Source organism: Lytechinus variegatus, chromosome 14 (assembly GCF_018143015.1).
Source record: "Lytechinus variegatus isolate NC3 chromosome 14, Lvar_3.0, whole genome shotgun sequence".
NCBI classification, from domain to species: domain Eukaryota; kingdom Metazoa; phylum Echinodermata; class Echinoidea; order Temnopleuroida; family Toxopneustidae; genus Lytechinus; species Lytechinus variegatus.
In genome coordinates this window covers 32,778,602-32,792,953 of record NC_054753.1, presented here as the reverse complement: position 1 = coordinate 32,792,953, position 14,352 = coordinate 32,778,602, and the positions used below count along the sequence as shown (strand labels likewise).

Here is a 14,352-nt window from a genome sequence, read left to right as displayed (position 1 = left end):
GCATACGGAAGATTGAACCAATCCATACTCATCAGGAAGGTGACAATATTGTGAAGAAGCACCTCAGAGATGACAAAAGGACTTTAATTACTACTGCTTTACGTGTGAGAGCATTCAATTTGAACTTGCTGTAAGCTGAACATAACTCTTTATCCATAACCCCCATCAATCTATACCTGGTCAACAGGTTTAGTGGAAAACTAGTGATCAACAAATGGTGTTTCATTAAAAAAGATCAACTTCAAAAACAAACATTGTCACTGTCACTCTGCTGACCTTCATTAGATTTGTTAGCTAACGAGAGGAAAACCCAAGATGATAGCTCAGAGCATTGCACGTAGCGTGGCATACACCACTATGGACTGCAGGTGGGCTTCTATAATTGGTACACCTACGAGAGAAACTAGGTAAGAAATGATTTCATCCACCCCCAATTTACCCATATTTTTCTGATATTTTACTCGCCAATGTATTTTTCCACCAACGCTTGTTGGCCTTTGACGTCATCAAGAAGCCATTTGAATTTATTCATGACCCCCCCCCCTTACTGCTTGGTATACATATGGACTGACCTTTATTATTTTGAATGTCAGATATCAAACTACTTTATATTTCATGAGATATCTTTCTTCTTAAAGTAACCACAAATTATTTGCGTTTTTTTTTCATTAAAGAAAACATCTCCTTGTTAGTTCCTTGAAAATAAATGTCTTCACCTCTTCCTATCATAAATACAATATAAAGACACCATTCTTTGGGGAAAAAAAGAAGAAAAATCAGTATCAAGTCAGAATAAAAGTAGATATTTTGATTTTGTAATATAATTATAGGGAAATGCATTAGGAATAGAAGACATTAAAAGAAACAAGTCACTTGTTTCAAAAATAGAAAATTTTCAATGATTTTCTCATTGAATATTGATCATTGATTGTTTTAGATGGATAAGGGCACTCTCTTTCTCTCTCTCTCTCACCCCTCCCCTCTCTCTTTGTAAGCAAGTGTATCATAATGGCAAGGTATTAGAGTATTATTTTGAAAAAATTTATTCATTAGATATTAAATTGCTGGTTGTGCCTTAAAGTGAATGGTTAACATTGGTTTGACTTTAAAAAATATGAGCTAGAAGGTCACACTTGTCACCTGTGTCTGTGATATGTTACAAAAATGAAGCCCAGAAAAAATTGCGTTGAAAGTAATGTTTAGTGCTTCAAAAATTGAAATATAAAGTGACCGGAAACATCATCTTAATTTCATTCCATACACTTATGTGTATTACTTAGGTGTCTATAAGATGCCTATTTTCAAAATAAGGGTTTGCCTTGTAGTTTTTCATTCTCAATAATGGTTGTTTTCAGGATTTATTAGTTGTAATACATGCACTTGTACACATGTTTCATCTTGGTTTGATAATTTTTTAAATCGGCTGCTCACAAAGCTAAACAATACCTTTAAAGGTTGTTCAAACAATTTTCAATATCTTTTATGCTATACCCCTCTTTGATATACATGTAATTAAAATGAAAATCAAATCTTTGCTCCATTTCCTATGAAAAAGCTTACATTTAGATATATCTCATTTGAAGTTTGATTACTCTATACAGGGACGTGAGAGGGATGTCCCTGCTCTATACGAGCTTATCTGTTTTTTTTGTATTTATCTGAATTATTTGTTGTTTGATAATCCTTAATGATAGAGGACATAAAAGTTTGCACGGAAGCTGCTGCAAATTTCTTTGGGTTATAATATATGATACACTTTTATTCAATTTAGTGTTTATCACCTCCTTTATATTTGTTGTGTAAATGCAGCTACTGTTGCCATGGTGATTCTACTCTACTTTTAAATGATATCGGTTTCACCTTCAGGTTGTGCTTCAAGATGAAACCTAGTTAAAATGAATGATTAATACATTCTATCCATGACACGAGTAATCTAGTTGTTATCCAATGTTCAACAAATTAATTACAATTCTTGGTAGTCTTGCCACAGTCCTGATACAGGTTTTGGGGAATACATAATTGTTGTAAATTATCCTCTCTAATTATCTTTCATTTCATATGCTCTTGATTATTCTGCTGTTAGGTTTCTCTTGATTTTTTATGTTTGATGTTTGTACATTTCTATTTGATTTTACTGGTGAAAATCAAGGTTATGGTGATCTATTTTATTAGAAATGTGTGATATAGGTCTTTATCTAGACTAGTCTTTATCATGTGAGCTCAGCTTCCACTTTCACCAATCAATCTTTCAATTGTTGAATTGTTTTACAAAACAAGGTTTACCATCACCCTTAAATGGTGATTCAGGAACATGTTTACAGGTCTTGATTTGTTAAGGCCAAGTCAATGCAATAGATCATATGATTGGCACCCAAAAATGGGTAAAGCTAGATGACCACTGTTTTTTTCTTTCTTTTTGGGGTGGGGTGTTATTGAAATGTGACTTTTTTTATACATTTTTTATCATATACATTTTCCACCTATTTTGGGAGTGAACTACACTTCACCCTTATTCTATCTGTGATCATTGTCTTGTCATGACAATTGTTCTGACTATGAATCTTTTTTACTTGCTTACGGATGGGGGAGGGGAGGGGTGGCATATTGAAATATATTTATCTGAATGGTATTCAATTACCTGCTAATGTTACGTGCATTTAATGAAAGTGTCATTGAGAGATTCCATTTCATTCTCTGGTAAGGATTTAGATTTCAATTCTCTTTCTCTTGTTTTTAAGTTTGAGGAATCATAGAAACCATGTAGCTAGAGAACAAGAAAACAGATCATTAAACAGCAACCCTTAATGTGTACAATCCTGTTCATTGCCTTAGAAATTTGACTTTTTTGCCTACTTTTTTTCACTTTTTAATTCTTTTCATTTTTATGCTGGCATATATCTTGCTCATGTTTGCTAGCAGCGCTGCATCGCGGAATAATTTGATCTTGGAGGGAGATATTTGCCAACGACACAACGTGTCTTTAAGTGGGCGGGAAAAGAAGATGCTATTACATGATCGAGTTCCTCTCTCACTCTCTCTCTCTCTCTCTGTCATTTCTTGCCCACTCCATCTTTTGAGCAGAAAAGCAAAAGAAGAAGGAAAAAAATAGAACTGTGTGGGAGGAATGGATAATGGATAAATCCGGAGAACTTTTGGCACTTTTTGTCAAAAACATCAGATTCTATCCACATGTTATTTATTTCATGTCTGTAAGGTTGTTTGATCAGAAATAGAGGAACTGTTCACTGGAGACTTTCAGCACATCCAGCAGCCATTGGTTTGAAACTGAAGAGCAGCCATCAAAATATCTTGCAAACATCACTATTTGAATTTTCTTTTTGTGTTTGTTATTTATGAGCAGCATTAGCTGATGAACTTCAGTATGGACCTAAGCAGCAATTGGGATGGAAGCTCAGGTGAAATTGGAACCCTGGAATTATCAAGCAAACGTCACCATTAAATTGCTCCCATTTTGTTATTTATGAGCATACTTCATGTTTTGCGTGTGATCCCCAAGCTTGCAATTTGATTAAGTGGTTGTGCATCTTGAAAACATGGATTCAATTTGAATTCTGCCTGGAGATATCGCATGCAAAGTGATGACAATTGGTCTGTATTTTGGGCCATTTGACACGTAGAGTTACTAGATACTTTTCAATGAAATGCAGTGCTTTTGGCCTCAGATAAGAAAGAGAAAGCTAAAAATTGATCTCTTTTACATACGAGCCAAAGAGCACAATTAGTCTCGTAGAAGTTAGCACGGCTGGTTGGTCAGCGAGTGGGAAACGTTTTAACGGGCGATGATTTTTGTTTTCACCCTCAACTCTCTGCTACTCTGCCCATCCATTTTGAGGCCTGAACCTTTGGGCGATCCATTTAGAGATGTTTGACCCCCAAAATAGTCTGTTTTTATCATTCAATGATTTCTTTTTAAACGGTCTTCACTAGACATGTGCATATCTCCTTGTCCTGTATCTCATTTTCTTCTTCTAATATACTCCATATTTGGAAGTCTCATCCATCATCTCTAGCTCTTCGCCTCATCTTTAGGCATTGATTTGATTTTTCACTCTGGTGTGGAGGTGCTAATAGTTCTAAAGAGGTTGGAAGCTGTCAAGATGATTTTATTTCAATATTCATCTAATGTACTGGTGTGTGTCAACATGGAACAATCCATATGAAGCATTATAATGTATCTTTGTGTGGTTAAGAAGCATATAACTCAGAAGTGCCGAACGGATTGCATGTTTATAGTATTTATGTGTATTATTTGGTGCCAGTTGAAGATAACGTCATGTTAAGAGTTAAGAGGAATAGAATGAATTCAGTATCAGTGTTCAAGTGATATTTAGGATTTCATTTATTTATGGGACCTATGGCTCAAAATCCCATCAGAGGAAAGGATACAGATTTCACACCTGGCAACCATGCAGTCTTTCAGATCCACTCTCATCAGAACATTGTCGCAGGGAGATGGTATTTTCTGCTCCAAGCCACCAAGGAATTACATCTTTCTAATGGAGATGTTATCCTCTGCCCTCTGAGGCAGTGCAGTTGTCATGGTAACAGGCTTCCTGGTCATCTCTTTATTATCGTGATAAAGGGAACGGTTTATCTTTCCATCACAGTTATTGTTACGATAAAGTTGGTGTTTTGTGCAATTTCAGATGCTTTGAAATTTGTTGTTCAACATGATTCTGTCATTTGTATTCAGTTGTGATGAATCCTATCATTCATTCATTCATTACTTGACAGTTATCTTACTATCCAAGTATCTGTATCAATGTCCCCAGTTGCATACGTCAGCCGGCAATTAAAACCTATTTAGTTTTTCCATTTTCATTTACGTCTTAATAGACCGTAGCTCTACCTGTTAGGCATCGGCTGAAAGTTAGATATTAGAACCCAAGGACATTGGAATAGCTCTATAGGGTTGATGTATTGAGAGTAGATGAACTGGTCATGCCATGATGCAATTTAAATTGCACAAAGTTCTAAGTAGACAAGTTGATGTTGTTCTTGATGGAAGTTCCTGAAATGTTGTTCATTACATGGCTTTTGTAGGTTTGATTTGAAATTGTAGAGGATTTGCGTAAGCACTGACTGAAGATAATGACCAGATTTTCTTCTCGTAATGTGAAAGGGGTGATCTCCGGTAAAGCACCATCCAATATCAGGTGTGGATTATATCAGAAAATGTAAATGGATAAGAGTCACTTATTCATTCTTTCGTTTGATATGTTACATGTTCATGATGATGACAACCAAAGGATATAGATACCCCGATGGAGACGGGTTTGAGAACCACATCAATATTCATGAACTTAGGAGTCTTCAATACTAATAAAATGATTTGACATTTGATGAGTTTTTCTAATGAGGTTATTGGATGTTCAACAGATGTGAGTGCATATAGTATAAGTTCTGTCTGATATTGCCTTGGCCTGGATTGAGAGTGGCAAATATAAATAAATGCCTTACATGAGGAGTTTATAAACGTAATAACTCATAGAAGCATGTTACTGTAGCTTCGGTTGAGAATGGCAGGGAGGATAAACTCCATGGTGACCCACAAGACTAACCTGGGTGTGAAGAGGGGGATACAGCTTGATGCCTTTTGGAATAATGTGTAGCTTTGTTTGAATCCCATGGCATTCTTGGTTTTCTATATTACTTTTGTTGAAATTTGTCATACTCTATAAAAAGTTGTATGATGTAAAATTATCAACACTATTTTTTAAGAATAGAAAGGCAGCATTGTCATTTCTTATTTCAATTTTCATAATGACATTCCCCCCCCCCTTGGGTGGGAGAGGGGTGGGGTGCCTTTTTGAGAGAAATACCAGTACTAGCTGGACTCAAAATGAAACATTCATGCTATGAGGAATATTTTATTCAGTCTTACCACAGATCTGACATCTGAATAAAGCCTGTTTCACTCTCTTAAATCCTGATCTTGCCAAGGGAGAATAGTGGTATTTATACATATTATATTACATCCAATCCCCTTGTGGAATATCTGTTTTGAAGTCATGAGTGAAAAACAAAAGGTTTTTATGCCTCAAGCGCTAGAGAAGAGATTTTCAAAGTCTTTGCTCTCATCTTTTTACAAGTAAGTCCCCCTTTTTCTCTTTGGCAAAGAACCATAATTCTCTTTTTGTGCAAGATCATGTAAGCTTCTGTCTATCCATCTTTAAAAACACAACCGCGATTGATATCAGATGCTTGGTCCATGGCTTAAATCTGACTCGTATGTCCTTCACAGAGCTTTCTATTATCAGTGACTGGAAGCGGTTCATTTGCATATCAAGCTATCAATAACATTGGGTTACTATCCTATGTGGTTGGTGTGCAAAAGGGAAAAGAGTTTTGTTTCCCATTTCATGTAGTGCGCTACTGAAGCCTGATGATTTATCAGTTTGAACTTGTATTTTCATAGCCATTAGGAAAGAATTAGATTATTGCTAGTTTAGTCTTTGGTAATGATGACAACTGTAGAGGATCCTATAACCTGACTTTCATTGCTTTTGTATTTGGTGCGTATGGACCGTGTAGATGGAGTAAAATGATTTCTCTGGAATGTTGTTCATTTTGCCTCACCTTGTGCAAGAGAAACGATGATACTTGGTTGCCATGGTAATTAGTCATTTGTGGCGGCATTCAGGACAGGCAGCATGAGATGGAAAACCTTGTGAAAAGACATTATTACCGCTGTGGGGGTACTGTTGAAGATCCGAGGACACTTTTTTTTTTAATGAGCGCAAGGATTCTTTGAGATAGACAAATGGGATGATAATGATGTAACTTCTTTATCTAAGGGTGATGTTTCATAAAGGCATGATGTGAATTTCCATATATTTCTCTGCGATATTGTTCATTTGATTGCAAGTGAGCATCGGGCCGTTGAATTGTGATTTGACATCAAATTGATTCTTTGTAAAGCATTCGCTTGAAGCATTTTGTACAAGTACAAGCTTTCTCCTTGATCAATTCATTTCTCATATTTGCATGTTTTCATCATCAGGACAAATTACAGAATGTTTCTATTTTGGAACATCTGTGGGTAAAGCACAAAATCAAAAGGAAAGAAAGCATGTTGCTTACAAGATATTAATGGCCTTGATAAAAACAGAGTACTCCCACTTCCCTGGTGAAAAAACATTTTTTTCAGAGGATTATGGTTCTCTTATTACCATGATGAAGCAATGCTAAATATCAATAGTCAATCCTGCAAACAGAGATGAATAAAACTTGAAAATTCAAAGTTTTTTTTTTCAAGTAAGGGCATGATTTTACATGGATATTGTGCTCCTTGTCAATTTTGAATGGTAAGGGAAAGATATCCAGAATTTTACAATCTGTCATGTAATGTAAAACTGCATGCAGCTGCATAATCTCCAATAAAGGAGCACTAAGGAATTGATGCTGGTGCAAGACAGGAAGGAATTTCATGATTAGTATTAATACATTCACAGTCACGGCTTTGTTAATTAATGGAAGGAGACTAATGGAAGCATTTATTATGAATGATGCATAAAACTGTGATTGCACTGTGTCTATTGACGACCTATAATTGCCAAACACGATGTAGTCCTGTCGCACATGTAGGTTTGATTATGTTCACCTTAATCATGAATAAATCTCCAGTAATATCGTGTAATGGTTTCACTTGTGATGTCTGAAATAACCTCTGAGTCTTTAGGGAACCATTTTCATACAAGTTCTGCAAATTAATCCTCTCCTCCTCCAACTGTCTTGACCGTGACATATCTTAATTTTTCACAATAACATCTATCAGTTTGTTATATTCAGATAAGTAAAAATATCTGATATTGAATTTCTATTGTTAAAATTGTTTTTTATACTTATTTGTAGTATTTTGTGGGGTTTTGTTTCTTAGAAGCATTGATTTTATTGGAACAAGTGTCACATGGGCTCAAGTGTACTCTAAATTGTAATATTAAAAAAAGGATGGGGGATAAAAATCTCCTGTGTTTCTCCATTGATAAAACTTCAAAGCAAGCAAGAAATGGATACCCATGTCATCTAAATAGAAGAGTACAAACATTTTGCAATCATGCCTACCCCTAAAATCAGCCCATTTTCAGCATCCTCTTAATTAATCAATTTTCCTTGCATCATTAATTAATTGTCTCCATTCTTGGTAACTTCATGCAAAGGAATCCGAGGCTCTTAGCAAAGTATCGACTCAACTTAAAAGTGTTTGCATGGTGGCACTCCGTGTGCGTAGTCGTTATCTTAGAATGTCCTTGCGTACCTCATCTTTGTGAAGTCATCTATTGGTGTCTTCTTGTTATCTATTCAAACATCTTCATTGGATTGATCATCGGCTGATGCAGCTGATAACAATCATTTCTTGCTGGTATTAGCATTTAAATGAGATCATTTTTTTAGATATCTGCTCTAATACGAGGCTGTGGTCGTCTACCTGTCTGATTCTTCTAAAGTCGATTGCTGAATTTATTATGTTTTTTATGTTCTAAGTCAGCTCATGGAGTTCTCCATATCATATCAACCACAGTGAAGCAATGCTATTGAAACTTTCTTGTCTAGAATGTAGTTTTCTTTTTTGTTCTTATATACGGTGGAGAAAGTTCGTTTTCCAGAAAGACGGTTTGTGAGATGCGAAGATGGGATTAGGAGAATTATCACCAGCATATCATATTATAAGCTGTAAAGTGATCTCGTGGGGAGTCTATGCTGGAAGATGTAACCTCAAGAGTATTTCACAAAGCATCCTGTCTGATTTTTTACTTACAAATTTGCCTTGAGCCAATCAGATGCAAGGATTTCAGTAGCTTATAACAATAGTCAGTGATAATCATTGACTGTTTGTTTCATGAAGTGCTTCCTTCATGTCTATAATTATCTGGTACAGCGGTAGTTTCAGGAAGCAATTTTCTGTCAGTTTACTATCAGTATCGTGATGCTATTATACTGCTTTTGAGATATACCCATCAAGCTCTCTTCTTTTCTTGGAATCTATTACATTTTTCTAGTTGGCCATCTCTGTCGTCATGTTAGTGCTTCTACTGAAACAGTTGATGAAATATTCATAAATTCTAAGATTTTTGGCAAGGACGTAAGGTGTTCAGGTGTTTGATGTGACTTGCTACAAGATCCTGATATGTAATGAGTGTAAAACCTGCATTATGGATATGTGCAAATACTGTTGATCGTATGAATATCCATTGTAGCGTGGAACAATTCTGTCTTGTTTTTAATAAAGATACTTTCTGAATTATGACAATATTAGTTTCTCTATGAGTATCGTCTTCAGAATTTGTAATTCATATAGCACCTCTTTGTCATGCCCAGATTATAGATGGTGGTTGTGGGTGCTAATGAATGCTTGTAAAGAAGCAATCAGAAGACTAAAGATTTAAGGTCCTCTCCGAGGGACCTTGTGAGGATAAATGCCTGACCTATGGACACTACCACACCAAGTAGGAATGGAACTCTGGTCACTGGATTGTGAAACCGCTGATCTACACCTGAGCTATCATGTCTCCTTCACGATATCTTTCAGGTTTCTTTGGATCTATATTCTTATGATATCCTAAGTTGTGTTGCTTTGGGAAAACTCTGCTTGTTTAAAAACTTCCAGAGCCTACTGATAAAACTCACTAAGGAAGCAGGACAACCTTAATTTCCACAAGGAGTGAAACACCATTTCCATCTCCACCTGCTTGTAAACTCAGCAATGTAAAATCATATTTATCGAGACAAGCATCTTTTGTCTGAGGCATTTTCTTTTTATCAATTGCAGATGCGAGGGTGTTATATTAGTCTGCTCTTTATAATGAATTAGAAGGCTGCATCTTGTCTGTTGATCCTACTTAATTCTGTGTAACAAGAGTTTGGTTATTTCAGTAAATCAAAAAGGTTTTGTCTGTCTGGGCGTGACAAAATGATGAAGGACTCCCTATGGTTTCCAAGCTTTCTTTTTAATTTTATGTTACTGAGGGAAAACAACTTTAATGTTGCTTTTTCCTCACATAACAGCACTTTTCCCAGTTAGTCATTATGTTATGTGTTCCTGTGCTGCATAAGTAGATCTCATCCCCCCCCCCCCATTTTCCCCTCTGTAGAAACATTTATATCATGCATATTGTCTTCATGTGTCTCCATCAGTCACTGTATCAAATTGAATCAGTATCTTCCTTCATGGCTCGCTTCTTACTGCAAAAGATATCCAAGAAAAGTTTATCGTAGGACAAGGTGCTCATTTTCTAACCAAACACATATGAACAGTGATGTCCTGCTGCTCCTGCATTTATGGTGACCATCTTAGTACTGCAAAATCTACGATGAATTTCCTGCTTCATGAGGTACCCACTTGCTACCATATCTTGATTGTCTCTGCGTTATGAGTACTACAGTAGCTTCAAATCCTGCAGTTGACTAAGGCCATCAGAACAAAAGGAATATTTATAGAGAGAATTGAAAGTTGACAATCGTGTGAAAAATTGAGCTTTTCTCTTAACTCTGCAATCAAAACTCATCAGCGATATAAAAATGGAATTATTTATATGAACCTGACAAGTTTCAATCTTGATTGAATCTGAATTGGGAGTGAACATGCTGAGGAGATTGAGTGTATCTATACGTAGAGACCGGTGTCGAAGTGGGTATGGGGGCGATAATCTTACCCCCATACGACGGAAAAGGACTCTCAGTCTACCAGAGAGTAGTCTACGATACAGGTAAAAAGATATGTAGATGTGATTGATTGATTCATTCATTCATTGACTGACTGACTGACTTTAATCCACAGGTTCAACATGAAGTACATAGATAAGATTGCACTGCATTGCACCTTGTTAATTAATCACTGAACCTTTACTTGTATTGACCACGGTCACCACAAAACAGAACTGTTGAAACAACACCAGTTTAGAGTTATAGCTTAGGCATCAATTGGGGTCAGTCATAAACCTACATGATGATGTTTAAACCACCTTTTCTGTGCTAAGGTGTTAGCCTAAAACAAACTGGTATTGTTTCAACATTTCTCTGGCGTGGTCATAATACTGGGAATGTTTGCAGTGTGGGGTGTGAAAAAATAATAAGTTACAAATAAAAAAAACATGTCACTTTTATCTCATGCAACTATTGACAAATTTTATGCGCCTGATGGTTTGTTGCTATGTGATTCTACTGTATAAAATTTTAATGTAAGCCTAATGTAAATTTATTCAACCTTAACTGATTATAGAGGTTGATATTGAGCCCTGAATCTTAGAAAGTGAATTATTTGAAAGAAAATTTCTTCTAGTTGCATGCTCATCCATCACCTGGTGAAGTCAGGAATGATATTGATCCTACGCCCAATTTTGTCTCCTTCCCTCCCCCCTCTCCCTCTCTTTCTCTATCTCCCTTTCTATATGCTTCTTTCCCCCTCTTTTATCTCTCTATTTCCAGCTTCCCCTCTAATTTTTCACTTTCTTTTTTTTCACACACTATCACTAGGTGGTTTCAAACCGCCTCGATCACAAGAATCCCCGTTAAATTACGAGAACTTTTTAAGGCTAAAAAATACCCGTTAATTATTCCTGCATTCACACCGCCCCGAAACACATCCTTCGGGATAAGTTCCCGAAGTTATGAGCATGCGCAGTATGGTCTGATAAGCAGGCAAGGCGGGAGATTCAAAATCACTAGCCCAACAGCCACCCACGCCGCCGCGCCCAACGACACGCTGGGATAAAAGTTCCCGTAATTTGCTTTCAGATCGCCAAAATACCTGCGACCTTGGAAAAATCCCCACGAAAGTTCTCGTAATTTCGCCAAGTACCTACTATTTAGCGGGTATTTTCTTTCGGGGATATTACGCGTAGTTTGCTTTCACATTACCAAAATACCTGGTATTTTCTGATCGGGGTAAATTTCCCGATCAGAGAATACCTGGAACTGGCGAACTTCGAGGCGGTCTGAAACCACCTAATTATTCTCGCTATGTACCCCTCAGTCAAGATATGCCCCACCCCTCTATCTCTCTTTCTCTCATAGCATCTCAATATCTCTCCCTGTATCCCTCTCTTCCATCTTAAGTTCAGCCTTGTCTGTGAGATGATGGCTTGTTTGAGAAAGCAATTCAAATTTGTGGGTTAAACACGATTTTCCTCTCCTATTACCTGTTGGTCACGTGCTCGAATCTAGAGGGCGGCATACATTACACTCTTATACTTTGCATAACAAATGCTATTGATTCCTTTCGATTTAATTTACCCCACTCTCACTGTGAGGCTTCCTCGAAGCACTGAGATGGAGGTATAAAACATTAAAGATAAATGAAAGTAGTTGCAGTAAACACTGATTTCACAAGAAAGTCAGTAAAACTAGGCTTAATTGTCACTATATCATCGAGGATGTAGATCTGGTACAGTTACATAAACTAAACTTTGTGAAATCTTGAAATCTACACTGAAAAATGTTCACACTGAAGATCACCAACACAGATAAGCGCACGTGGGACAGTGTATTATTATTGCTTTGAATGTCGGCCCAACGCTTGACCCGAATCCTGTGCTTATTTCTTAGCAATTACACAATTTCTTCCAGAATCCTTTGGCACATATTTTTTATTTATACAAACAGACACTCTGGTGGTCATTTCATTGGATTCTGTACGAACTCATTTTGAAATCGTTACCACAACTGGCATTCATCTTTAAGCACTATCTCTGCAGTAAATAATATGCAAATGATAGGTGGTCTGTTAACCACAGAACTCCATGGTGCTCTACTGGTTTATTATTTTCTTGGTACATGAAAATGCGAGTAATGAGAAGAGATCATGTGACACATGTATTGATGATCTGTCCTGATGATGATAAGTAACGGTGCCTATTTTTTTTGTGTGTATGTGGTGGGTTGTAGTGTGATGATACCTGTACCTTTGAACCAAAGATTCTAGATTCTTTGCACATTGTGGTAATACAGTCTTTGATGAAGTAACTTTGACATTAAATATAAATATGTCCTTGTCCACTTCTTTATTACTAGATGTTGTATTTTCTTTTATTTTCCTGTTTACTGACTGAAAAGGTAGTATTTGAAATAATAGAATTTGCCATAAGCATCTGTGTTGACATCTCCATGTGTCCAATTTGTGGGCCAAGTGGTCAAGGCTTTCAATTAGATTGATGGGTTTGGCAAGCTCCTCACCTCAAATTTCTTTGTCAGGTATTTTCTCCCCTGAAGTTTAATAATAATATTTTAGACTGTGATATGACACCAGGCAACCATTTATACCTACCCTCATTTAATCTTTAAACTAGTATCCAATTGGTTTATTAGCAGATAGTCTGTTTGTCTTATGTACATTTATTATTTTCCACTTTGTCATATAAAAAAAAAAAATGGTCGGTAAACGATACATCTAATCATAAAGGTCTGGTAGACCAAGTGGGTATAAGATGAAATGGGTAAAGCCTTCCTGGGACCCGTTGCATAAAACTTTTTTGCCATAAAAAAAACTCTGGCAAACAAAATTTTGCCATTGAAAATTACACATTAAAAAGCTTTGGCCCAAAAAATTGCAAGACTTTTTATGGCAGAAGTTTTGTGGAACAGGTCCCTGGAAATAAGACAAAACGGAAAATAGGCTATATGGCCATTAGACCAAATGGTTAGTAGACAAAGTGGTTTTAGAGAGACAATATATGATGAGACTAAATGGATTGTAGACAAAATGGGTATAGACCAAATGGCACTTTAATAATAATAAGAAGAATAAACAGTTCTTGTATAGCACATATCACAATTATGAATAATGTCTCTATGCGCTTCCAAAGGACTTGGATATTATTACCCCAGCTGTAGCTTGGCTGCCGTAATTACTAAGATTACAGCAACACGCATTTCAAGGAATAAATTCCTGCCAGGTACCCATTCATCTCACCTGGGTTGAGTGCAGCACAATGTGGATAAATTTCTTGCCAAAGGAAATTACGCCATGGATGGGATTCGAACCCACGACCCTCTGTTTCAAAGTCCGGAGACTAATCCACTGGGCCACAACGGTCCAGTTTATCATCCTGTCATCATCTGTGCCGTCCACATCATGATGCTGATGACAACCTAGGAGATGACCGATCAGTTTGGGGGACTCTGAGTTACTCATCCCTGCTCGTCAATTTGAACTTATCAACTTGAGATCCTGTTACTCATTGCCCATGCAATCAACAACTCAGACCCATGAAAACACTGCCAGTCAGCAAATTGAAAGGAAACAGATAGGCCCCATCGATACCTGTAAATCTTTGTGATCAAGGGTGCTTTTTAGGTGGATTTTGCTAACATCACTCTTGTAAAGCAATCTGAATT

The 14,352-nt window shown here is 36.7% G+C and overlaps 1 protein-coding gene across 1 annotated transcript in view; it reads left to right on the top strand.

Annotated features, from left to right (window-relative positions):
• Window positions 1-9,996: 9,996 nt before the first annotated feature.
• LOC121427212 (rap1 GTPase-activating protein 1-like) overlaps window positions 9,997-14,352 on the top strand; it is a 59,415-nt gene continuing 55,059 nt past the window's right edge. The window contains exon 1 of the mRNA XM_041623491.1: window positions 9,997-10,727. Within this exon, the coding sequence (XP_041479425.1) occupies window positions 10,603-10,727 (125 nt within the window). The 5' untranslated portion in view covers window positions 9,997-10,602. The remainder of the gene's footprint in view (window positions 10,728-14,352) is intronic.